This window comes from Thamnophis sirtalis, unplaced genomic scaffold (genome assembly GCF_051295495.1).
Source record: "Thamnophis sirtalis isolate CommonGarterSnake01/CBP01778 unplaced genomic scaffold, rThaSir2_p1.2 scaffold_10, whole genome shotgun sequence".
Classification (NCBI taxonomy): Eukaryota; Metazoa; Chordata; class Lepidosauria; order Squamata; family Natricidae; genus Thamnophis; species Thamnophis sirtalis.
In genome coordinates, this window is record NW_028261390.1 from 13703594 (window position 1) to 13728530 (window position 24937).

Here is a 24937-nt window from a genome sequence, read left to right on the forward strand (position 1 = left end):
ATTTTCTATACGATCTGTAATAAACAAGAAAAGGCTGATATAAATGACTGAGCAAAATTTAAGAGATTATCTTTGAATGTGTTCTAGGAAAGTGTTAGAATCATGTTTCTCAACCTTGGCTACTTTAAGATGTGTGGAATTCCAACTCTCAGAAGTTGGAGCTGGGGAATTCTGGGAGATGAAGTCCATGCGTCTTAAAATTGCCCAAGTTGAGAACCTTGTTCTAGAAGTTTTACACGTAGATACAACATACACAGTTTTGCAGTTGGATAAATCAGAATGTTGAGAGGGACAGCAAATCAACAGATTGTCAAGAATGAAATATTGGCATCTACATGTCTGATCTCATCATTAGAGGAAGGAGGGAGGTGTTGGTTATGAGAGGAGGTTACTAGAGAAAACAAAACTTCTACAGCTCCACTAAAGTTTGTGAGAAACTGGAAACTTTCAAGGATGATTTAGCAGGTGGACAAATGAGACAAATAGTTTGCCTAACAATGGGAACTTTACTTGGTCTACTAGAAACCTTGAGAGTTGGGCTGGGGAAATCATTGATTAATACTACTAATATTTTTCAGAGTATAAGAAGCAACAAGATTTTGAAGAGGCAAATAAAAAATGTTTTTTGCACTCTGCAGACTTCCCCAAAATAGTCTGCATTTTGCAAAAACGGGCCTGTTTTTCATTTTAAAAAGGGGCATGCATAGCCTTTAGGAGACTTATAGAATGCTCCTGGGGGCTGGAGGGGGCAAAAAGGAGCAAAAAACCAGCCCATTTTTCACTCATTTCTGCCCTCACCAGCCCCAGGAGACTGTGGAAGCCTCCTAAAGGCTATGCATGGCTATTTTGGTGAAGGGGGTGGGTTTTGGGAGGCAAAAAATGCTGTATTCAGTGTATAAGACCCACCCAGATTTTCACCCTCTTGTTTGAGGGAAAAAGTTGTGTCTTATCCAAAAACTATGGTATCTACTGGGGGTTGAGAAACTCAGAATTATTTTTTCTTCAGCCTTCCCAAGTTATGTATTCAATAAACCAGTAAGTTTTTCAGAAAAAAAAATGATTCTGGACTTTTATTTGGATACTTATCATTGGATGTTGACACAGAATGGAACCATATAGCTAAATGGAGCCCATTGAATATTATTCTTTTCTCTTCTGGTTTTACTTTGATTTGGTAAGGCAATCTCAATATTCCAGTTGCAAACTCCAAAACTGGTACTTAAAAATAATAAATAGAAATCTTTACCTTTGCTGTATTCTTTTTTCCCTGGGTTTTTTCAATCTCTTTTCCTACTCTCAAGCTGCCAGAAGAGGGTATCTCTTGTGCACATCTACAGAAAAAACGCTGTATTTTAATTTCTTGAAATTCCATGAGGATACATTCTATCTATCTATCTATCTATCTATCTATCTATCTATCTATCTATCTATCTATCTATCTATCTATCTATCTATCTATCTATCTATCTATCTATCTATCTATCTAATCTATCTATCTATCTATCTATCATTTATCTATTTATCTATCTCTATCATCTATCTATCTATCTATCATTTATCTATTTATCTATCTCTATCATCTATCTATCTATCTATCTATCTATCTATCTATCTATCTATCTATCTATCTATCTATCAATCATCCGTCTATCTATCTATCTGTCTGTCTGTCTGTCTGTCTCTATCTATCTATCTATCTATCTATCTATCTATCTATCTATCTATCTATCTATCTACCTACCTACCTACCTACCTACCTACCTACCTACCTACCTACCTATCTATCTATCTGTCTGTCATCTGTCTATCTATATCTATCTATCTATCTATCTATCTATCTATCTATCTATCTATCTATCTATCTATCTATCTATCTATCTATCTATCTATCTATCATTTATCTATTTATCTATCTCTATCATCTATCTATCTATCTATCTATCTATCATTTATCTATCTATCTATCTATCTATCTATCTATCTATCTATCTATCTATCTATGTATCTATCTATCATTTATCTATTTATCTATCTCTATCATCTGTCTGTCTGTCTGTCTGTCTGTCTGTCTGTCTGTCTGTCTACCTACCTACCTACCTACCTACCTACCTACCTACCTACCTACCTACCTACCTATCTGTCTATCATCTGTCTATCTATCATCTATCTATCTATCTATCTATCTATCTATCTATCTATCTATCTATCTATCTATCTATCTATCTATCTATCTATCTATCTATCATCTTTCTATGCCGCACAATAATCAGAACTTTTTTAAAAAACTTTTTTTAAGCATTCGGGAGAACCGGTAGTTAAAAAAAATACTTAAAAAAGTAAAAAAAAAAAAAGTTGTCCAGGTCCACCCAGTCACATGACCCCACCATTAAGCTAACCACACCCACAGCAGCGTTAGGGGAAAAAAATGAATTTCACCATTGCTTAACTGCTTTCAGTTATCCCAGGGCATTGGGGCAAATAGTTTGAATTCCAATGGCAATCCTCCTTCCACCAACATTGTTCCATCTGCAAGCTACTTAGATTGAGGGGAAAGGAAATTAAAGTCGATTCTCACAGCTTAGAGTTTGTTTCTCCCCTCCCCCCAACCCTTGGAAAAGAACGATTGTGGCTTTTAGAGTTATAAAATAGAGTTATCAGCCAGCTTGCAGGTGCCTAAATCCACTGCAGAGGTATTTTACCTGCATTGTTTGGTGACATCACACACACACACTTTAGCATAAGAGAGGTATCTCAATACAAATATGAGTGGTTAGGCAAAATAGCAAAGCCCATTTTAGCTTCATTTTACATGTACAGCAGGGATTAAAATCAGCATGTTTAGCAAAAGGAGGAAGTTGTATTTTAGAATTTCTAAGGGGCTATTTCAAAATAAATGGAGAGTTTTATTAAGGCCTTTTGCTGAAACATTTTTCTGCAAGCGGTAATTAAACCTTTGAGGCAGGAAAAAAAAAGAGGAGGTGAACATGTCGGCATTCATCTGTCAGCATTTCTTTAGAGTAGTGACGAGAAATATCTCCTTCCTTTCCTTTCCTCTTTTCTAACAGAATATGTTCATTGGGGAGATTTTAAACTAGAACTACTGATCTCAAAAATCACAGAAATACTGTTAAAATTAAATAAGTTCTGTGAGGCAGAAAAATGCTATTTGTTTAGGCAATTATATCACAACTTAAAACAACAAAAATCACCTTAACAGATTACACAGTTAATTTAGCATAATTAGTACATTTCTACACCAAGTCTTATGAGGTATTGTTTAAGAGCATTATCAAAATAATACGCAAGAAACAATGGAGTCAGTTTTAGATAACCTTGGTGGCTTCATATGAATTATTCTTTTATATTCTTTCCAGTCTAATATTTATTTAATGGTTCATATCTCATATTCAAAGGATGTTTATGAGCAGATGATTTAAGATAATCCCATTGTTTTATACAAATCATTGCGTATTGTCCACAATTTTTTTTACTACCGGTTCTGTGGGCGGGGTGTGGCTTGCTGGGCATGGCTTGGTAGGTGTCCCTGGGGAACGATACTGCAAAATCCCCATTCCCTCCCCACTCCTGGGGGAAGGATACTATAAAATCCCCATTCCCTTCCCACCCCACTAACCTGCTTTCCAGCTCTGTTCTCCTGTTCAGGGCAACAAGGAAGACCCAGCCGATCAGCTGGGACTTGGGAGGCAGAGAATAGATAGGGGCGGGGCCAGCCAGGAGTGGTATTTGCCGGTTCTCAGAACTACTCAAAATTTCCACTATCTGTTCTCCAGAACTGGTCAGAACTGGCTGAATACCACCTCTGGTCTGTGTTTGGTGCCTGGTGTTGAAACAATTCTTCACTTAATTCATACTACATCCATCAAACCAATTATGTTGTTTCTGTGCTGCTACTCTTGATCTTTTATCCTCCTCTTCCTCCTTAACATATCCTATTTTCTGGGCGTATTACAGGATGTATTGAATAACTTGGGCTCCTGTGACTTGGATGAAGATGACCTGATGCTTGATTTGGAATTCCTAGAAGATCCCCAGCATCGACCGTCTGGTAAGGCCCCCAGAAAATATAATGGCTTAAACACTTCGGTTCAATGAGCTTTTACTCTGAGTACCTTTTCAGGAAGCGAGTAGTAAATATAATTCTTAACAGGACAAAAAGAAGAATAGAAGATACATCTAATTTAAATTGCTTTCAAATGTATCTAGTTCAGAATGGTTCAGATTGCTTTAGGCAGTTGGCAAAGACAGCGTCCTTTTCCCCAGATGCTTATTTCTTCCTTAACACCATTCATAATGTTGTTTTTACTGGAAAAAAAAATCATGCATTTTTCCCTTTGTAAGATTAATACTCACATCTTTCTTTGCTTCTTTTTGATACAGTTGAATCTTAACTGTCCAGAAACTGGAAGGTTAATGATTCTTCAGATAGCTTAATACATATTGCCTATGAAATAAACAAAGAAGGGATACCTTAGTAATCTCCCAAAGGTTTTGTTTTTTTCCGTACATTTTTCCTCCTACGCTTTCTTTCACTTTCACCATTGTTTTTATATCATTTTTTTTACTCATTTTACATTATCAATTTAGTTTACATCTTGCGTAAGTAGGGTTTCTTTAAGATTGTCAGATCTTTAAGTGTTTTTTCTTGGTCTTCATGTCATTCTTCTTCAGTACCTGTGCAGTTTTCTGAAATACTTTTCAGAACTGCCTTATCACTGCCTCTTTCTTAGGTCTGAGAGAGAGTGACTGGCTCAGCTAGCTTTTGTGCTTAAGGAAGGACTAGAACATTGTCAGAGTTTTAGCAGCGTGACTAGTATTACGTTATAAACCCAGGAGCAATAACACAGCACACAGAGCCTTAAGACAATTAACAGTGGTTTATATACAACTATATACAGACATATATACATGCGGGAGATAAATTTCCTTACCGTTCACTGCAGACACAAGGAGAGAACTGGACACAAGCTGAGAGAGAGAAACACCCTCTAATGATCACCTATATATAGACTCCTCTTAAAACAGTAAATGACTTGTGTGGACCCCACCAGAGCCTTAAAGAGGCAATACCATAGCTGCAATGAATTGGCCTCATTGCATCAGCCACATTGCATTAGCTTACTAATTACAGCTTACAACTTTACATCAGCTGGCAGCTATTAAATCCTCAGTATCTTGACAAACATGTCTACTCTTAGTCTTTTAACTGTTACACCAAACTAGGTCTCATTGCTCCTTCAGTACTTCATAAATAATAAAGAAATTGTTATCAGAAGCTGAAAAAGTACAAACTTCTGGTTAACATCAACTGATGTCTAGCAAACTGCTGTAGGTTTTCTCTATACAACAGGGGTGCCAAAGTCTATTTCATTGAGGGCCGCATCAGGGTTGTGTTTGATGATGGGGGTGGGTGGGTGTGTGGCCAGGGTTGTGTTTGATGATGGGGTGTGTGTGTGTGTGGCCAGCTCAACATCACTTGTATCATGGGCACCTGTGGGGGCCTGAGCACTCTTCCAGATAAAACGGCTCCCAAGCTCCGTTTTCAGCAGCGACAGCTTCCTGCAACTCTCTGCCAGCAAAAGTAGAGCTCAGGAGAGCTGCACGTAGCCCTCCCGAATTCCGTTTTTCACTGACAGAGGCACCGCAGGATGATCTTTCGCTGTTTCCAGAGCGGCAAGATCTAAGCACCCCGTGGGCCAGATCCAGCCCCCCCCCGGGGGCCTTGAGTTTGACACCCCTGCTCTACAATTTGAAATTGAGCCAGTTTGGTCTAGTGGTTAAGGCACCACACTAGAAAGCAGGGGAGAATGAGTTCTAGTCATGTCTAGTTTAGAAGCCAACAGGGTGACTTTGGGCAAGTCACCCCGTCTCAGCCCCACCCATCTCATAGGGTTGCTTGTTGTGGGGAAAAAAAATAAGAGAAGGAAAGTGTGTTAAATATGTTGGCCTCCTTGACTTATTTGTAAAAACTATAAAGGCAGGAAACAATCAAGAAAGGACCCAAGGCATATGTTTCCTTTTTCTTATATAGGACTGCTGTGGGGAATCAACCACAAAGTACTCGGAATGCAAAAAAAGGTTCCTGGTAGATGTGATAAATATTTATTTGGAATCTCTTAGTGTTTCCAGAAATCTGTCGATACTGGATGCTCAATAGTTAGCTTGATAAATCAAATATGATTTGCCTAAGGGGTGTCTGCTTATTACACTATATAAATTAGGAGCTTAGATGTTTTGAAAACACCACAGTAATAACCACGACAGCTTTGTATGGTAGGTTGCTGTTTTTATACAGTAAAAAGCACTTACACAAAGAAGCAGTATTAAATTAACCTTTCTCATTCTGAGATTTTTCTTTTACTCTGCTATACAGATATCTCTTTCTAACATTTCAACATTAAATTCGTAACTCAAAACATTCCACGTATAAATAAAGGAGCTTATATTTCAGTTATCAAAGGAAAGGATTATCGGAACAATTGGCTGGCGTAACAGTAGATATCAGTTTTATAGGATAGGAATTTATTAAGTATATTCTCAAGAAAAAAGTGTTGATCTTGCCCCAAAACAGAGTAAGATAGAATGCAAATAGCTGTGGTTTGCATATAATGCTACTCATTCTAGGTCCCAGTTGGACTGTATCTCCCTGTTGTGGGAGAACTGGCAGCAGGTTCGGACAGTGAGGAGGTTGGGGGGAACATGGGCCAGTCCTGGAGTCTGGGGAAGGCTCTGACGAGGGCTCTGTGTTGGAGGCAGAGATGGGTCCAGAGCTGTATGCTAGTTATCAGCTGCCTTCAGAGTCAGACATCAGTGAGGCAGGAGAACAGCTGCAGCCAGTTCCCAGTGTGCGCATGCGCAGAGTTGCCAGACGAAGGGGGCAGCTAAAGAACAGGCGTCGACTTGGGAGTAAGGCCACAGGTGGATGATGAAAGGCTTCTCCCAGAGGAAATAAAAGAGGAGCAAAAGGGGAGGGGAGTTTGCAGAAGACAATTAGTTTGCTTAATTGGTTCGTGGCTCTCCGAGACTCCTTGCCAAGTTTTGCAGATATCGGCCTGTCAGCTCTCCAAGGCAGATAAGGTCTGTGACTGTAAATCCTCCCTTGAAAGACTTTGCTGGATGTGAACGAGCAGAATTCACAGTCAATTAACAAAAGGGGTTATTGTCGGGACAAGGACTTTGCTTCATGATCTCAAAAACCTGGGTCAGAACAGAAGCTTGAAAAACTAACTCTAAATGTTTAAAGATCCTAACCAATTGTTGTCTGCCAATTTTCCAAAGCAACTGAAGGTAGGACAAGAAACAATGGGTGAAACCTTGTTGAAGAGATATTCAATCTGGAACTAAGGAGAAATTTACTGACAGTGAGAACAATTAATCAATGGAACAGCTTGCCTCCTGGTGGTGTTGGTGCTCCATCATTTCAAGATTTCAAGAAAAGTTTGGACATCAGGGGGTATAAGGTCTCCTGCCTGAGCAGGGAATTGGGGTTATATGATTTCCAAGATCCCTTCCAGCCCTATGATTCTATTTAACAGATTCATTGCTTTGTGTGTTTGGAACAAAGTAGGGATTGTGGTCTTGGCAAAGTTTATTGTTAATGTCTTCTCGTTGCAGTGATTTTAAGATATTTTAAGACCAATAGATCAAGGACAAAATACAATGCTATATGTACAGTTTAATTCAAGGTATTACAATGCACTAAAGGGATGCAGTGGCTCAGTGGCTAAGACGCTTAGCTTGTTGATCAGAAAGGTTGGCAGTTCGGCAGTTCAAATCCCTAGCCCCTCATAACAGATTGAGCTCCCGTTACTTGTCCCAGCTTCTGCCTATCTAGCAGTTTGAAAACATGTAAAAATGCAAGTAGAAAAGTAGGAACCACCTTTGGTAGGAAGGTAACAGCGTTCTGTGCACCTTCGGTGGTTAGTCATGCTTGCCACATGACCACAGAGATGTGTTCGGACAGCGCTGGTTCTTCAGCTTTGAAACGGAGATGAGCACCGCCCCCCAGAGTTAGGAACAGCTAGCACATATGTGTGAGGGGAATCTTTACCTTTTTAATACAATACAACTTAGATTGATCTGTGGAAGATTGCAACTCCTATCTGGAGTCGGTCACCGGGACCAGAGATTTGGTCTTCCGAGCTTTCGGATTTCTTCTGGAACCCATCTTCAGGGAACGCCTCTCTAATGACTGACCCAGATTGGATCCTGGAACATTATCCTGGGAAAACGTATATTTCCCTTCATTCATGAGGATTGCAACAGATTGAAGTCAGCATGTCCACGTGCTGCCTTTGTTTCATCTGCATTCATTTGTCTGCAGAACTTTTATACTGTATAATCTTTTTATCGGTCTGTGCCATTTAGAAAATAATAAAAATATTAAATGGATCTCCTTTTTTGTCATTTTAAAGTTTAATGTTGTGGCATTGTGGCATTGTGGCTATTTTAATAACACTGGGTAATGAGTTGTTGGTGTAAAATGCGGATGAAATAATTAAGGTCTCTAGGTTAGCATTCTAACAGGTGTTCGCGGAAGAGGTTTTGTTCTTTACTACTAATCAGGAGGTTCTGAAATGCTAGGTAACATTTTAAAGTTTCTGAATCCTGACCTAACAAACTGTACTGATTAGTAGTAGACTCATAAGAGGTTAATCAAGAGTATTTTCAGTTTGGAAAGCGAATGCTGGCTGGGGAATTCTGGGAGTTGAAGTCCAGACATCTTCAAGTTGCCAAGGTTGAGAAACACTGCCTTAAAGAGTTTCCCAAATGAGTTTTTTTTTTAAAAAAATGACATATTAAATGGAAAGGGAAAGGTTCCCCTCGGACATAGTTTCATGAAAAGAAGGACTAGGGGAGACATGATAGCAGTGTTCCAGTATCTCAGGGGTTGCCACAAAGAAGAGGGAGTCAAACTATTATCCAAGGCACCTGAGGGTAGAACAAGAAGCAATGGGTGGAAACTAATCAAGGAGAGAAGCAACTTAGAACTGAGAAAAAATTTCCTGACAGTTAGAACAATCAATCAGTGGAACAGAAGTTGCCTCCAGAAGTTGTGAATGCCCCAACACTAGAAGTCTTTAAGAAGATGTTGGATAACCATTTGTCTGAAATGGTGTAGGGTTTCCTGCCTAGGCAGGGGGTTGGACTAGAAGACCGCCAAGGTCCCTTCCAACTCTGCTATTGTATTGTATTGTACATGTGCTAGTCGTTCCTGACTCTAGGGGGTGGTGCTCATCTTTGTTTCAAAGCTGAAGAGCCAGCGCTGTCTGAAGACACCTCCGTAGTCATGTGGCCGGCATGACTAAATGCCCCATAGATGTCAGGTTTATATAAATATGCTACAGGTAGTCCTCGACTTACAACAGTTCGTTTAATGACTGTTCGAAGTCACAATGGCACTGAAAAAAGTGACTTATGATCATTTTCACACATGACCATTGCAGGATCCCCATGGTCATGTGATTTACATTCGGATGTTTGACAACTGTTTCATATCTATGACGGTTGCAGTGTCCTGGGGTCATGTGACCATTATTTGTGACCATTTGATGAGCAAAGGCAATGGGGAATCCAGATTCACTTAACAACCGTGTTAGTAATTTAACAGCTGCAGTGATTCGCTTAACAAATGTGGCAAGAAAAGTCATAAAACGGGACAAAACTCACTTAACACATTACTCACTGAGCAACACAAATTCCGGGGTCAATTGTGGTCGTAAGTTGAGGATTACCTGCATAGCTGAAAAATGACTTTGACTCCCTAATTATGAACTGACTTTGTTCTGCCTCGAGCCTGTAGGCTCGCTTTGGGCATGCAGTTAACTCCACGCTTAGGAATCTCATTCAGATCAAGTTTATTATCAGGCATTCTTAAAAACAAGAATTCAGTATTAAGATACTTCTGACTTTCCATAATTTGTCCAATCACATGGTGTAAAAAGATGATGAATTGGCTCCCATGTTGAGCGGAGACACATGCGTTGCTTCTCTGGTTCACAATGGCATTTAAAATGACTGGCTCTGTTCTGTGCAATGGCAGAACACCCCATTGGCCAATCAGAAACACAGATATGATCACATGTCATGGAACTACATTTCCCATAAGGTAGTCTCTGTCTACATTTCCCAGGAGATGGTTTCTTAAAGGAGACAGCTCTTAATTTCAACACTATCTATATACTGCTGGGGGGACAGCACAGACTTACTTGATAAAAGTAACAGATATGGAGGCTAGATTCATTGTAAACAGGGACAAGTCCTATACACACAGAAAACCAGTCTCCATCAGTCTGTATTTCATATTTAAATTCTAGGCATTCTCCTTTTCCTGCTTTTTCAAATTAGTTTGGCATTTTCCTGGCTTTTTGTTTTTGTGGCCTTGAGACCTCCTTGATCTGCGTTGACATAATAATTCTTTCTAACCTGGGAATTGTCGTTCCTTGTCTTACCAGCTTTATTTCTTACATTGAAGGAGGGGGATTGCATGGATTCTTTTACACTTTCGACCTGCTGCTAGCTTGATATTCACAGTTCGGAAACCTGAGCTCTTGAAGATGACATTTACATCAAGATGATAAATGGCAAAAAAAAAAAAACACCCAACAACCTGTGGACACAGTTACCTGTGGATTTCATCCCAGGCCATAAATAATACAGCACATGGCAGCATCGAGCTGATCTTTCTTGCAAAAGAGGAACAAGGTTGGATCTGGTTAATCCTTAGCTGGAGACTCCCGGGAAACACTCTGGCTGGAACATAGATTGAGATATTGAAGAAACATTGCACTGAAAAGCAGATGTTGTTGCTGTTAGTTGCGAAGTTGTTTCCGAACCCCTCGCGACTCCATGGACAACATTCTTCCAGGCCTTCCTGTCCTCTACCATCTTCTGGAGTCCATTTAAGCTTACGCTTACTGCTTCGATGACTCCATCCAGCGACCTCTTTCTCTGGCGTCCCCTTCTTCTTTTGCCCTCAATCGTTCCCAGCATTAGGCTCTTCTCCAGTGAATCCTTCCTTCTCATTAGGTGGCCAAAGCATTTGAGTTTCCTCTAAAGAGAAGTCAGGGTTGATCTCCTCTAGGACTGACCGGCTTGATCGCCTTGCAGTCGAAGGGACTCACAGGAATCTTCTCCAGGACCATAGTTCAAAGGCCTCAATTCTTTAGTGCTCAGCCTTTCTTATAGTCCAACCTTCACAGCCATACATTGTAACTGAGAAAACCATAGCCTTGACTATACGCACTTTTGTTGGCAGGGTGATATCTCTGCTTTTTAGCATGCTGTCTACATTTGCTATAACTTTCCTCCCGAGGAGCAAGAGTCTTTTAATTTCTTGGGTGCAGTCCTCATCTGCGATGATCTTGGAGCCCAGGAAATTAAAATTTGTCACCATTTCTTCCCCCTCTATATGTCAGGAATTTCGAGGGCCAGATGCCATGATCTTAGTTTTCTTAATGTTGAGTTTCAAGCCAACTTTTGCACTCTCCTTCTTCATCCGTATCTGAGGCTCTTTAGTTCCTCTTCACTGTCTGCCATTAGAATGGTATCATCTCCATAGCTGAGGTTGTTTATATTTCTCCCGGAATAGCCGAAAAGCAGTAGAAAGCTGATTTTGAATTGTTACCAAGAAAATTATGTGGTTGTGGCAATGAAGCCATCAGAACATGAATATTACTCAAGGCGAGGCTTCATGTTTTTATGATGTAAGAATTGAAAGGAGGAAAAGGACATAAGTTAGGAGACTTACCCGATCCCTTCTCCCTTAGCAGCAAGGTATGGAAAATAGAATTACCTGGTGGATAATCTTAAAGTTGCTTAAAATGAGGCGGGAAATTTGATTAGGACTTCTGCTGCTTTTGTCACAAATAGTTATACCTTTCTTGAGATTAATTCCTTTCGAGATCAGTAGAGACTTTAAAACAAAATTGTCCAGAATTTGGATGTTAATTAATGTAACAATTGGCAGCCGCAATAGCTAGAAAAATTTACTTTTGAAAGGAAAAGTTTTATTGGGCATCCTAGGAGAATTCTCATAAATCAAAATAGCCCCTAAGCCACTGTCTGCTGGTACAGAGCCAAATGAAAGTGTTGGCGTAATGACCCAAGGATGTCAATTAGGAATTAATTAAGGAGTTGCTAAATTATTTTGGAGCTTGATGAACAAGGCTGGGTGCAAAACGCTGCAGTGATTCAGGAGCTGTGCTGTACGTATAAATTAAACCTGGCAATATTTGTTAATGTTTCAAGTGGGAAAGGAAACAATTGAAGTGCCGCAGAATTCCAGTGGCTTTGCATATGAAACATGCATATGAAACGTGTCCGAAAAGAAAAAATATATATACTCGGGCTTAATAATCGAAAAACAACCACTGAGTCCTGTCCTGAATGCAGAGTAGGAAAAGAGTTTGTAAAAATGGGAGATTATACAAGGGGTCTTATACAAACAATTTCATAAGCCGCATCACATCCCGGTATAATCCAGAGATAAAACTCGGGATGTGACTGCCAAACATGCGCATAGAAACAAATTTAAGCAAGCCATTTATTTTCCCCTTTCTCTCGGATGCAAATTGACATTTTATATGGCATCTTCTTTGTTCTCTTATTGTCTTAGAATGTAATGATATTGGATTATTATTTTTTTGATAGCAGTGCTAATACTGATGTTATTATTATTTTTTCATCTTACATTCTAGATGGATGTAGCTACTGGCTTTAAATTTTATAGAGTTACATTATTTTTTTGCTCATTTTGTCGGAAATAAAAGAATGTGTTCTGACCTAGGCTTCCCAAGAGCCTGAAGCAAACTCTTGGTCCCGACAAAAAAAACCTTTTATTATTTTACTGCGAATTCTTCTCATTCACATCCAGCAAAGTTTTTCAAGGGAGGATTTATAGTCACAGACCTTATCTGGCTTGCAGAGCTTCCAGGCCAATATCTGCAAAACTTGGCAAGGAGTCTCGGAGAGTCACAAACCAATTAAGCGACCTTCTCTTTTGTTTCCTCTGGGAGGGGCCATTCATCGTCCACCTGTGGCCACCTACTCCCAAGTCAACCCCTGTTCTTTAGCTGTTCCCTTCGTCTGGCAACTCTGCACATGTGCACACTGGGAACAGGCTCCAGCTGTTTGTCTGCCTCATTGATGTCTGACTCTGAAGGCAGCTGATAACTGGCATACGGCTCTGGCCACCTCTCTGCCTCTGACACAGAGCCCTCATTAGAGCCTTCCCCAGACTCCAGGACTGCCCCATGTTCCTCCCCAACCTCCTCACTGTCCGAATCTGCTGCCAGCTCCGCTGGTGGGCCACAACAGAATGTATTCATTAGTGACCATCATTAAAAATGTTAGAAAAGCAAATGGCCTCTCACCTAGTTTTGATTTTTTCTACCCATTTTACCCATTATATGGCTACAAAGGGCCATGAGGAAAAGAAGTGATGTCCCCTTTGATTCACAGTCATAAGTAAAGTGGCAAATTCATGCATCGATCAACTGGGTTTTGCTTTTTCTGTAGGTGAACATTACTTGTAATGCGTTCGTTAGCATTGCTGCAAATGTTGATAGATTACTAGAAACAATACTGTAGAATAAAATGATTTAACAATTAGATTACATAGTTGATTAATTTATTTACTAAATAGTTAAAATATTAATCTCCATATAATATTTCCTCCTTTTAAGGCTTCCCCATCATAAACATTAATATTCTTATTATCGACTGTCAATTATATATTTTTTAAAGAAAAGAAGATGTATGATGCACTAATTAAATCAAGCCAATACATTTCCTGCTTTTAGAAGGGCCAGTATTCCTAAATTTCTGAAAGAGCCTGAAGGGCAGAAACACACTGAGATGAACAATAAAATCATTATACAAGCTGTGGGGTAGAGAAGAGAAACCGTTTAATGAACACCCTTTCCCCCTTCTGATTATTACAAATTAACATGCAATCACATTTGCTTAAAACAATTGCCAAATGTTTTCAGTTGTTTGGACAATAAAGTATTAAAAATGTTCCAGGTGCTAATTAATGTGTTTACAAAGAGTGAAGCCAGCTTTTCTCTGATAAGTAGCAATGCCTTTGGGCTGGTGCTGTACTAAATTCTCTGTTATTCTCGGTTACATGCATAACCAGAGAGAAATGAATCCCAATATACTAGAATTATGTTAACTTTCTATGTTAGCATTAATTGGCTTCTTACCAAATTATAACAAATAATTTCATTATCCCCTTTTCTCATACTTTTCCACAAGAGGTTCCTTTGATGATCCATTTTTGAGAAAGCCTCCTTAAGACAGCCTGATGTCATTAAATGTGGTCTGGATTCCCAGGAGGGAGGGAGGGCATTTCAGAGGAGCAAGAGGCAACTCAGTTCAGGTAGTTTGTGTGAGAGAAAAAGGATGAAGACAGCTTCTCCCTAAGAGTTCCCAGATAATCTGCTTCACGTCGGTGGCAGTTTGTGTTCTGACCTAGGCTTCCCCAAAAAGCACGAAACAGATTCCTAGTTCCAACAAAACCCCTTTTGTTAAACAAAAGTGAATTCCTCTCATTCACATTCACCAAAGTCTTGGCAAACAGTCTTTCAAAGGAATAACTACAGACCTTATCTAGCTTGGAAAGTTGCCACGTAAACATTTTCCAAACGCAGTGCTGTGCAAGGAAAGACTGGGCACAGAGTCTCTGAGATTCACGGATAGATCTTCGTACTCCTGAAATGAATGAACAAGCAAACAAATTGTTTCCTGCAAAAGCCCACTCCCCTTTCACTCCTCTTTTATTTCCTCTGAGAGGGGCCATTCACCGTCCACCTGTCGCCTTACTCCCAAGTCGACCCCTGTTCTTTAGCTGTTCTCTTCATCTGGCAACTCTGCACATGCGTACACTGGGAACAGGGTCCAGCTGTTCGTCAGCCTCACTGATGTCTGACTTTGAAGACAGCTGATAATTGGCATATGGCTCTGGCCTTCTCTCTGCCTCCGATGCAGAGCCCTCGTCCGAGCCTTTCCCAGCCTCCAGGACTGGTCCATGCTCCTCCCCAACCTCCTCACTGTCCAACTCTGCTACCAGTTCTGCTGGCCGCTGGCGGGCCACAACAGTTTGCTTTAGTTTGGCAAGATTCAGTCTATAGTGTGGAACATTGAAGGAAGCTGCTTGGAAGAATCACACTGTGCCTTTCACCGTTTTGAAACCTGACACTTAAAAAAGTTAAACTGAACAGGAATTATAGGTTTTATACATCACCAAGGCAGAGGGTCAAACTTGATTTCATTGAGGGCTGCATCAGGGTTGTGTTTGACCTTGAGGGGCTAGGGTTGGTGTGGCCAACTCGACATCACTTGTGTCGCGGGTGCCTATGGTGGTTCGAGGCATTGCCAGAGAAAACGAAGGTCAGGAGCGCCACACGCGGGCTACCCCACAGGCCAGATCTAAGCAACCTGCAGGATGGATTCAGTCCGTAGGCTGGATTCAGCCCGTAGCCTTGATTTTGACACCCCTTCACTAAGCATTATACAACATACAGTATCTGACAGTAGTTCTCAATCTTAGAAACTTTTAGACTAGTGGACTTTGTGGCTGGTTGGAGAATTCTGGGAATTGAACTCCACTTGTCTAAAAGTTACTAACCTTGGGAAAAACGGGCATATGGTATTATTACTGTGCAAAGCTTTGGATTCAGTTTCCACAAGGAGCCATGGAATGTATGAGAATATAGGTGTTGCATCTTTCTTGGATTTCAGAAAAAGATAACCTTGGTTTAATTTTTTCCAGACAGATGACACAGTCACACTCCCCCATCCTCTGAGATACTTTGTGAAGATAGATTCCAAACCTGAACAAATATTATTATATATTCTAAAGATGGTCTGAAGGGAATGGATTTTAGAGAACAGAAAATCTTCAGTTGTAAATGATGGGTTTTGGGGTAGTGGCCTTATGTTAAATCTCACTAAAGGGAGTTTTAGTTAGTAGAGTTCAGTGTCCAAGACTCTGTTACAGCTATTATGTCTCAGAGGAGACAGATTTAGTTAAGTAGATCATCTGATTTGACTGGAGCAGCTTCATGCGTTCATCTGTGTAAATTTAACACAGAAAATTATTCTCTCTTAGAATCCTAGTCCTCATTCATATGTCCTTTTCACAACTGAAGTCCCAAGGGCACTGAGTTTTTTTTAAAAAGAGTCAAGTTAATATATGGATGGATGATTAGTTCTATTAACTCTGAATAAACTATAAGTATACCCCAATCAAGATACTACTAACTCAAACAAAGTAATAGTAAACAATACCCTAATCAAAGAATCATCAAGGCCACTCCAACCAACACTGGCAGAGCAAGCCACTAGTATATAAAATGAGAGTATTCCTTACTCCTTCTAGCACTGATGATGTTCTATACTTTGGGAATGAAACATCTAGCATAAATTTTAGAAGTAAGTCTCAAAAATTACTTCCCAATAAGGTCATAATCATTATTCTTCCATCCAGTATTTTCACACCTACAAACATCAGCCAATGTATCCTTGAAAAGAGTAGGTATTTTTTCCGTCAGTCTGATACAAAATGTGAATATCTTAATGATTTGATGGATAATTTGCAATTGGCCATCAAGCATTTCTATTTCCCTTTGGCTTCCCCATCAATTCTGAATTGATGCATTGATAAAACGGGGCCCCTCTTATCTCATTCTCATTCTTTGAGAAGCTGGGAACTTTCCATCCCATCCAAGTTTGTCTGGGTTCCCACACGCTTCTTTCATGTTTCTAATAAATTATATTCTGTCTTCAATATTAATCTCTCTACCCCTCCCCAATCTATTCTCCTTTAATTGATCTCTGTAGTTTTAGGTTACAGCACTGTAACACTTCTTTTATCCATACTTCTATTATCTTTTTTTAATGGAGACATGGATTTTTCTGCACGCAACAAAGTATGTACTGTAACATCGAAATTTTAGAGAGTAATGAGCCATTGCTTAGGGTGTTAAATGCTAATGTCTTGGATATGTCCACCCACTCTCCATTATTTATTGGGTAAGAATATGTTCTTGTTTTTCCAGATGTAACAGCATTATTCTTGATGCTTAGAATTTCATCAGAAACAGATAATCCATGGTTAACAATAATGAGTACATTCTGACTTCCCTTACATGGGAATAAACCACAGTGGAGTCCATTTGACTTACCTAAGTGTTGTGTATTTCAAACTATACGTGTTCCTGTTTTATGAAGTACTTGTGCATCTTAGCATAATAAAACTGACTGTGGAATTCATGACTACTATATGTAGACTGGCACTAGAAAGGAATTGCAGCTTTGTCAATAACTGTTACAGCTGAAGATTCATTCCCCAGAATATCAGCTGCAGAAAACCCTGGAAACAGGATGCTATCTCTTGTTTATGAACACCTCACAGGGATCTGTTGTGAAAAAAACAAAATGCTGGAACTGCAATGGATCCTGATCTGCTCTAGAAGGGTTATTCTTCTGTGATTTTTAAAAGCAGAAAAAAAAAGGATCATTTTCCCTCCTTCCATGAAAACAGCTATTCAGAGAAAGGTCAGTGTATTATATTTTCCCCCAAGCTCGGAATCAAAATTCATTTCTAAATCAATCTTATTGATTCTGCTTCTACATCCATTAGTCACAATGTAGTTTATAATTAAACACTAGAAAACAGCAGATAAATTTAAACAGTAAAAAAGGTTAATAATGCAGACTATGAAATTTTGGGTAATAGACTGCCCGTGTTAGATACCATGGAAAGCGTTGAAAAGTAATTGCATGCTGAAATGCCTGTTGGAAGAGAATGGTGTTAGTGTCAGACCAGTCACATTGGGCCTTCAGGCCTGTCACATTTTCTACTGTGGGAAAATGGGAGGGGGGATTATATGGAGTAAGGGAGATACAGAGTCAAAATAACATTCCTTTCTCAGAGAGTCAAGGACAACTTGCCCTGCAGCTGTGATGGAGTGACTGGGAGGCATCTCCAGTTTTGGACAGTGCTTGATTGGACCACATGATGGACATGTGGGTGCTGGGCAGGGACTTTTGGGTGGGGAAAACCTGGAAACTTTCAGATTCGGGTTTTCCCAGAAGTGCCAATATAACATCTCTAATCAAATGGAACTTTCAGAAAACTCAAGTCTTCTTTCGCTAGGGGTATGACTGGAAACCCTGATAGTTAGCCTGGCATTGAAGTACATGAAGTGTGGGCCCCATGGGCAGGTTGGTGAGATGGTGGTGGTTTGAGAAGGTTCTCGTCAGGTATCAAGTTGCTTGCAGAAGAAAGCAGGTATAGCCATAGTAGTTTGTATTTCTGCCCTTTTGTGTCTCTCCCCTCATGACGTCATACCCATGTGTCTGTCACATGCATATTGTAACTGCCATTGACCCACACTGAGAAAAAGCTTAGACTTACTGTCTTAAATCAGGAGTCCCCAACCTCCAGTTGTCAACTCGCAAAGCATTTCTGATCTGCTCTCGAGTTGCCATGGGCAGGAGGGGGGGGAGTGAAGCACATTCCACGCATACCTTTTTCAAAGTTGGATCTCAGATTACTGGAGCTGGCCTGAGAGGCAGGTTTTTCTATAGCCCATGAGAAAGTGTCTCTTTGGAGAATATGATTTATGACACACCCAGGGAGGCGGTGGGAAACAGGGTTAGAGTTGAGCCGTAAATTATGTGCAGCAGAATTGACTTCACACAGGGAGTTGCCAACATGTTGCTCCTGATAAATAACTGAATTTCTTTTGAAACTTGGCTTAAGGCTCATGAGTTAATTAGGGCATCCATCAGAACCCTGACACCGGTCTGCGGTCCAATGTTGGCCCGCAGCCCATTCAGAACCAGGCCATGTGTAACCGTGTGCAACCATCTCTCCTCCCCTGCCGCCAATACCACTTCACTAAGATGAAAAGGCTGGCGACCGCTGGCTTAAATGGTAAATTTCTTCTCATTATTTTTCTGATATATGTTCATCTCCCACGTGCTTTTATCTCCCCTCAATTTCTGTGACGGAGAAAGAGTGGTGCGGGGGCCTAGAGGTGGAGCTCTTGCCTCACAATCTGGAGGCTGTGAGTTCGATCCTAGGTAGAGGCAGATATTTCTCTCTCTCGGACCAATGAGAATATGTCTGCTGAACAAAACTCTGCATTGGTGACAGGAAGGGCATCTGGCCATTAAACACTCTGCTATCTGCATTAAGTTTCCTAGACTCCACCCCGCAAGGGATTTGGGAGTCATTAAATGATGATAATGAATTTCTCTGACAGTGAGGGATGCCCCTTGATAAGTAACATTGCATTTCTGCATTTCAATGTCTTTTTCCTCCCAAACACAGCGACATGCATTACCAAAACCCAAATCTGATCCATAGTGACCAGGATTATTTTACTAGTCCATACTGGACTAAAATTTCAACTCTTTCTCAACAACTAGGTTGTCAAGGTGTTCAACACAAGAGCTACATAGCACAGAGCAGGAGGGATGACAATTTTTGATGGAGCAGAGAGAGGCTAAATCATACATTCATAATCTTCAGCAAATATATTTTGGACTGAACTTTCCATACTCCTAGTTTTCAGTTTTTCAATATTATATCAAAAGCAATTTGGGGAAAAAAACTGTAGAGAAACTTTATTCTTCCAGACAAAGCAGTATTATATAAAATTTGCGGTTAAGTTTTACAGTAGCATAATGGAATATTTGGAAAATTTAGAAGAAATATTGACCATAAAAATAAAGCACACATACATGGTCCTATGTATTGTCTCTGGGTAGGCTGAGATTTATAATTAATTAGTTAATTGCTATTCCTTCTGTGTTTCTGCTACTCATTTTCCTCAAATATATGTGTGACTAGGGGTATGTATGTAAATGGAATCACGAAAGCAGTTGCATTAGGTAACTTACATTAATAGCACTGCATATTTTAAATGAACAATGTCAGCAGAATGTGTGTGTGTGTGTGTGTGTGTGTGCATGTGTGCATTGAAGGAGAGCATGGTGTTCTTGTCAGAACCAAGCAATATATTGTCAGTAATGAAAACAGAACCTGTATAACACAAATGCTTTGATATGTCTTTGATTTATGAATATTGCTAATGCAAGGACTCACAAGTGTTTCCACTCAACGGGTATGTAAATTATCCCCACATTTGCAGGCAATTGTATTCTACTTTGCCTTTGGACTACATTTACTTTCCCAGAAATAGTTTACAGTGAGATTGTCACAGCACTGGTGAATCATACTTTAAAGAGCATAACTTCCTGATTCTTGTTCTTACGAACTTTTTTCACTTAGATAAGACTGCAACTGAAGTTTTAGAAAGAGTTCAATACTTTAAATAGGATGGTATTCTTCTGAAAAGGTCTAGATAATCAATGTGGTATTACCAGTATACCAGTGGATAATCAATATGATATCACCAGTATATAACATTTATTTTTGTTTGTTGTTAGTTGCGAAGTCATGTCCGACCCTTCACGACCCCATGGACAACGTTCCTCCAGGCCTTCCTGTCCTCTACCATCCTCTGGAGTCCATTTAATCTCATGCCTACTGCTTCAGTGACTCCATCCAGCCACCTCGTTCTCTGTCGTCCCCTTCTTCTTTTGCCTTCAATTTTTCCCAACATTAGGCTCTTCTCCAGTGAGTCCTTCCTTCTCATTGGGTGGCCAAAGTATTGGAGTTTCATCTTAGAAGGATCTGGCCTTCTAAGGAGCAGTCAGGGTTGATCTCCTCTAGGACTGACCGGTTTGATTGCCTTGCAGTCCAAGGGACTTGCAGGAGTCTTCTCCAGCACCACAGTTCAAAGGTCTCAATTCTTTGGCGCCCAGCCTTTCTTATGGTCCAACTTTCACAGATAATCAATTTTCATTGATTATCCACTGCCATCTAAAGCTGAAAATAAGGATCTTTTGTTGTTTTTTAGTGTTCTGCTTAAGACTTTTTTAAAAAGTCCTTCCTCTGAGCAGGATCCTATTGAAATGGAGTGGAAACCAAAGATGGGCCTGCTGACTTCTTAATATGAGTTTTCACTTGACTGTCAGTTAAGCTCAGCTTGATTGAATGAAAAACAAACAGGGTAAGGTAATTTTGTTGATTACATAAACACACATTTTTCAGTATCTGCCGCTCCTACTCAGAATGCAGAGAAGAAGGGGATTCTATCCAGAGAATCTGGTATCATAATTGAACAGCTTCTGGAACTTTTTGGCTTTTCTTCTGGCTCGTCCCTTCTAAGTCTTAGTTGCACAGCTGTTGATGTGGGCAATAAACTTTGGATTGCTGTTTCCACATGAATGTGATTCGACATTGCAGGGAGAGCTGCAACTGCCTAAATCGGTTTAGTGTGGTGAAGGATCACACTAAGCTTCCTAGCAGTAAGTTCAATTCAACAATGGGAACACTTCCCTCAAGAGAGAAGCTATCCTTTGCTGAATGCCTTCAAGCAAAGGCTGGTCTTATTTGCTGGAATGGATTTAATGGACTTGGCAATGTACTATATACATCTCTTCCCATCCTTGTGACTCTGCGATGCTCCTTGGAGTAATATATAGCACCTGGGCTGTATATGACTCACTATTCGAGCTCAAATGTTTGAGCTGGACAAGTTCTTTAGGCTTGTGAAGTTGTATGTAGTATTGTAAGGTCAGGTTTTTAGTTACTTGGTCACAATTTAGAGCTGTTGTTTCAAACTCTATTTCATTGGGGGCCGCATCAGGGCTGTGTTTGACCATGAGGGGGTGAGGTGGATGTGGCCAGCGTGAGCATGACTAGCTTGATGTCACTCATGTTGGCACCTGTGGTGGCCCACGCACTCAATTTCATTGAGAGCTCATCGGGGTTGTGTTTGACCTCGGGGAGGGGGGGAGGCAGGGTGGACATGGCCAGGGTGGGTGTTGCTAACTTGACATCACTGGTGTTGGGGGCAGCTGTGGTGGGTCGAGCGCTCTGCCAAACAGGGTCCCGAGCTTTTTTTTCCAGCTGTGACAGCTTCCTACAACCCTCTGCCAACAAAAACAGAGCTTAGGACTTAATGGTACCAATAAAGAAGAATATTTGTAGTTCAGGGTGTAATGAGGGGTCCTTGGTGTTCTCAGAGCTTGGTTGATTTTTTGCAGACCTTTTATTACCCTTAACTAGGTAACATCATCAGTACTAGTAAGGGTTCACCAACAAATGCACGCTCAACAAAAGCTTGCCAACAAAACTGTGGGGAGAAAAGCGCAAGTTCAAAATTGTGCCAACAAATGAGCACAGAAGCGTGCCGACAACAGCGCGCCAACAGAAGCGCACTCTAAACCTAACCCTAAACCTAACCCTAACCTAACCCTAAACCTAACCCTGAACCTAACCCTAACCCTGAACCTAACCCTAACCCTAACCCTAACCCTGAACCTAACGCTAAACCTAACCTTAAACCTAACTCTGAACCTAACCCTAAACCTAACCCTAAACCTAACCCTGAACCTAACCCTGAACCTAACCCTAATCCTAACCCTAACCCTAACCCTAACCCTAAACCTAAACGTAACCCTAACTCTTACCCTTACCCTAACCCTTACCTTAACCGTAAAGGTGCTTCTGTCGGCGCTCTTTTGTCGGCGCGCCTTTGTGGATGCACTGTCGATGTCGCGGTTTTATCGCTGCAGTTTTGTCGGCGCGCTGTTGTCGGGCGCGCATTTGTCGGGTCACGCTAGTAAGGAATGGGGTTTTCTTTCAGATTATATTCTGGTCTCTTGCCTGTCTGTGTGTGTGGGGGGCGTCTTAGAGAATATTTCATTGGGTAGTTTACTGATTGCTCTTCAGAAGTTTCTTGATTTGTGGTATTGCTTACCTGATTGTTGGCCGGAAGTTAACCTTGGAGTTAATCTATGATGATCTGAGTGCTAATTACTAGTGGAGAGGTGCTGGAGTCTTTTTCTCCTTTGGGCTGGTTGATTGTCTCTTTTGCATAGTCTATAGATGGTGTTAATGTCTATGTGCCTGTTGATGGCTGATTTGTCAGAGTGGCAGGCTTCTAGAAATCCCCTGGCATTTTTGGACTTGGCACTAGCACTGATGATGTTGTTGACCTCACCCCATTTCTAAGAGGCCATTAGGAGTGTGCATTAGCACACCAGCGTGCCTAACGTCCCTATCCTACTATCCCCATTTATTTGTACCCATTTCATGTGTCCTTATTCAGGCTTATTCTCATTCCTGTTATCTTGTACATGTGTGACAAACTAAATAAATAAATAAAATAATAAATGTTATCTAGTTTGCGTAAAGAAGCATCCTCAAGAAAGCAACCAAGCTCAGGGAGCACCAGGGACCCCGTAATTTTGTGCATAATTGTGTATTTGGCCCTGCATTGTACAAGCGCACAGTTGTTAATTAGTTTAAGATACAGTGGGACCTCGGGTCTTGAACGGCTCACACCACGAACAATTGGGGGGGGGGGCGACCAAAAAATCTGCTAGATGTTGCACTCGGCTCACGAACACATCCTCAGGTGCCGAATAAACACAGCCATGGCGATTTCCCTGCCATGCTGTTTTTTGTGTGTGTGCACATGCACAGTAAGACTTGCTTCTTTCTGGTCACGAACAAATCAGGTTCCCACCGAAGTCCTGGAACAGATTAAGGTCAGCACCTGAGGTCCTACTGTACTTTTGCCATTATGTCCTTTTGGTTTCTGATAAGGATGGGAATCCCGTTCCCTTTAGCTGCTGCACATGACTGGAGAACATTTCCATCTAGCAAGTTGCTACTGGCTTGCACTATGGAAATTGGCCTTCTTTCAGTTGTTAGCAGTTATCTGTCTCAGGTGTAAGTAGGGAAAGAGGGGGGGGGGGATTGCAATGTTTGCAAATGCTGCCTCCAATTAAAAATCCTCCTGCCTTGACATTCTAGTGAATTTGGTATGCAAATGGATGTGTCTGTGCTGCTAATTTGAATGTAATGTTCAGGGGAGTCACATGTCTGCATTAACTACAGGGCTTTCCCTGCTACAGACAAAATGCTCTGAGCCAGTAAGCACAGAGATGAAAAGGAAGAGGCTGAAGTGGAGGGGAAAAAGTAGCTTCTATTTTTGCAGGAAAAACAACCTCTATTTCTGGTTGCATTTTTATCGTTAGGAAATTTAGCATAACATCCGAACAGAGTTGCCTTGAATCGAGAGATGGGTGCCATACTAGTTTAATAAAGAAATAAAAATAAGTCAGGAGCATGTGGGGTAAAGTACAGATAAGGGGAAGAATGAATAGTAATAGCACTTAGACTTATATACCGCTTCACAGTGCTTTACAGCCCTCTCTAAGTGGTTCACAGAGTCAGCATGTGGCCCCCAACAATCTGGGTCCTCATTTACCCATAGCAGTTAGCAATAGCAGTTAGACATATACCACTTCATAGGGCTTTCAGCCCTCTCTAAGCGGTTTACAGAGTCAGCATACCGCCCCCACAGTCTGTGTCCTCATTTCACCCACCTCGGAAGGATAGAAGGCTGAGTCAACCTTGAGCCGATGAGATTAGAATCGCTGAACTGCAGATAATAGTCAGCTGAAGTGGCCTGCAGTACTGCACCCTAACCACTGCGCCACCTCGGCTCTATCTCGGAACAAACAGAGAAATTAACAGCCAGTATTAAAAAAAAATGATGCGGTGGCTCAGTGGCTAAGACGCTGAGCTTGTCAATCAGAAAGGTCAGCAGTTCGGTGGTTTGAATCCCTAGTGCCGCGTAATGGAGTGACCTCCCATTACTTGTCCCAGCTTCTGCCAACCTAGCAGTTCAAAGGCAAGTAGAAAAATAGGGACTACTTTGGTGGGAAGGCAACAGCACTCTGTGTGCCTTGGCGTTTAGTCATGCCGGCCACATGACCACGGAGACGTCTTCGGACAGCGCTGGCTCTTCGACTTTGAAAT

General features: G+C 40.9%; 1 protein-coding gene across 1 annotated transcript in view; it reads left to right on the forward strand.

Moving 5' to 3' along the window:
* Positions 1-24937, forward strand: part of CCSER1 (coiled-coil serine rich protein 1) — a 478316-nt gene that overhangs the window by 188954 nt on the left and 264425 nt on the right. The window contains exon 4 of the mRNA XM_087724105.1: positions 3973-4066. Coding sequence (XP_087580231.1) covers positions 3973-4066 — 94 coding nt within the window. The remainder of the gene's footprint in view (positions 1-3972; positions 4067-24937) is intronic.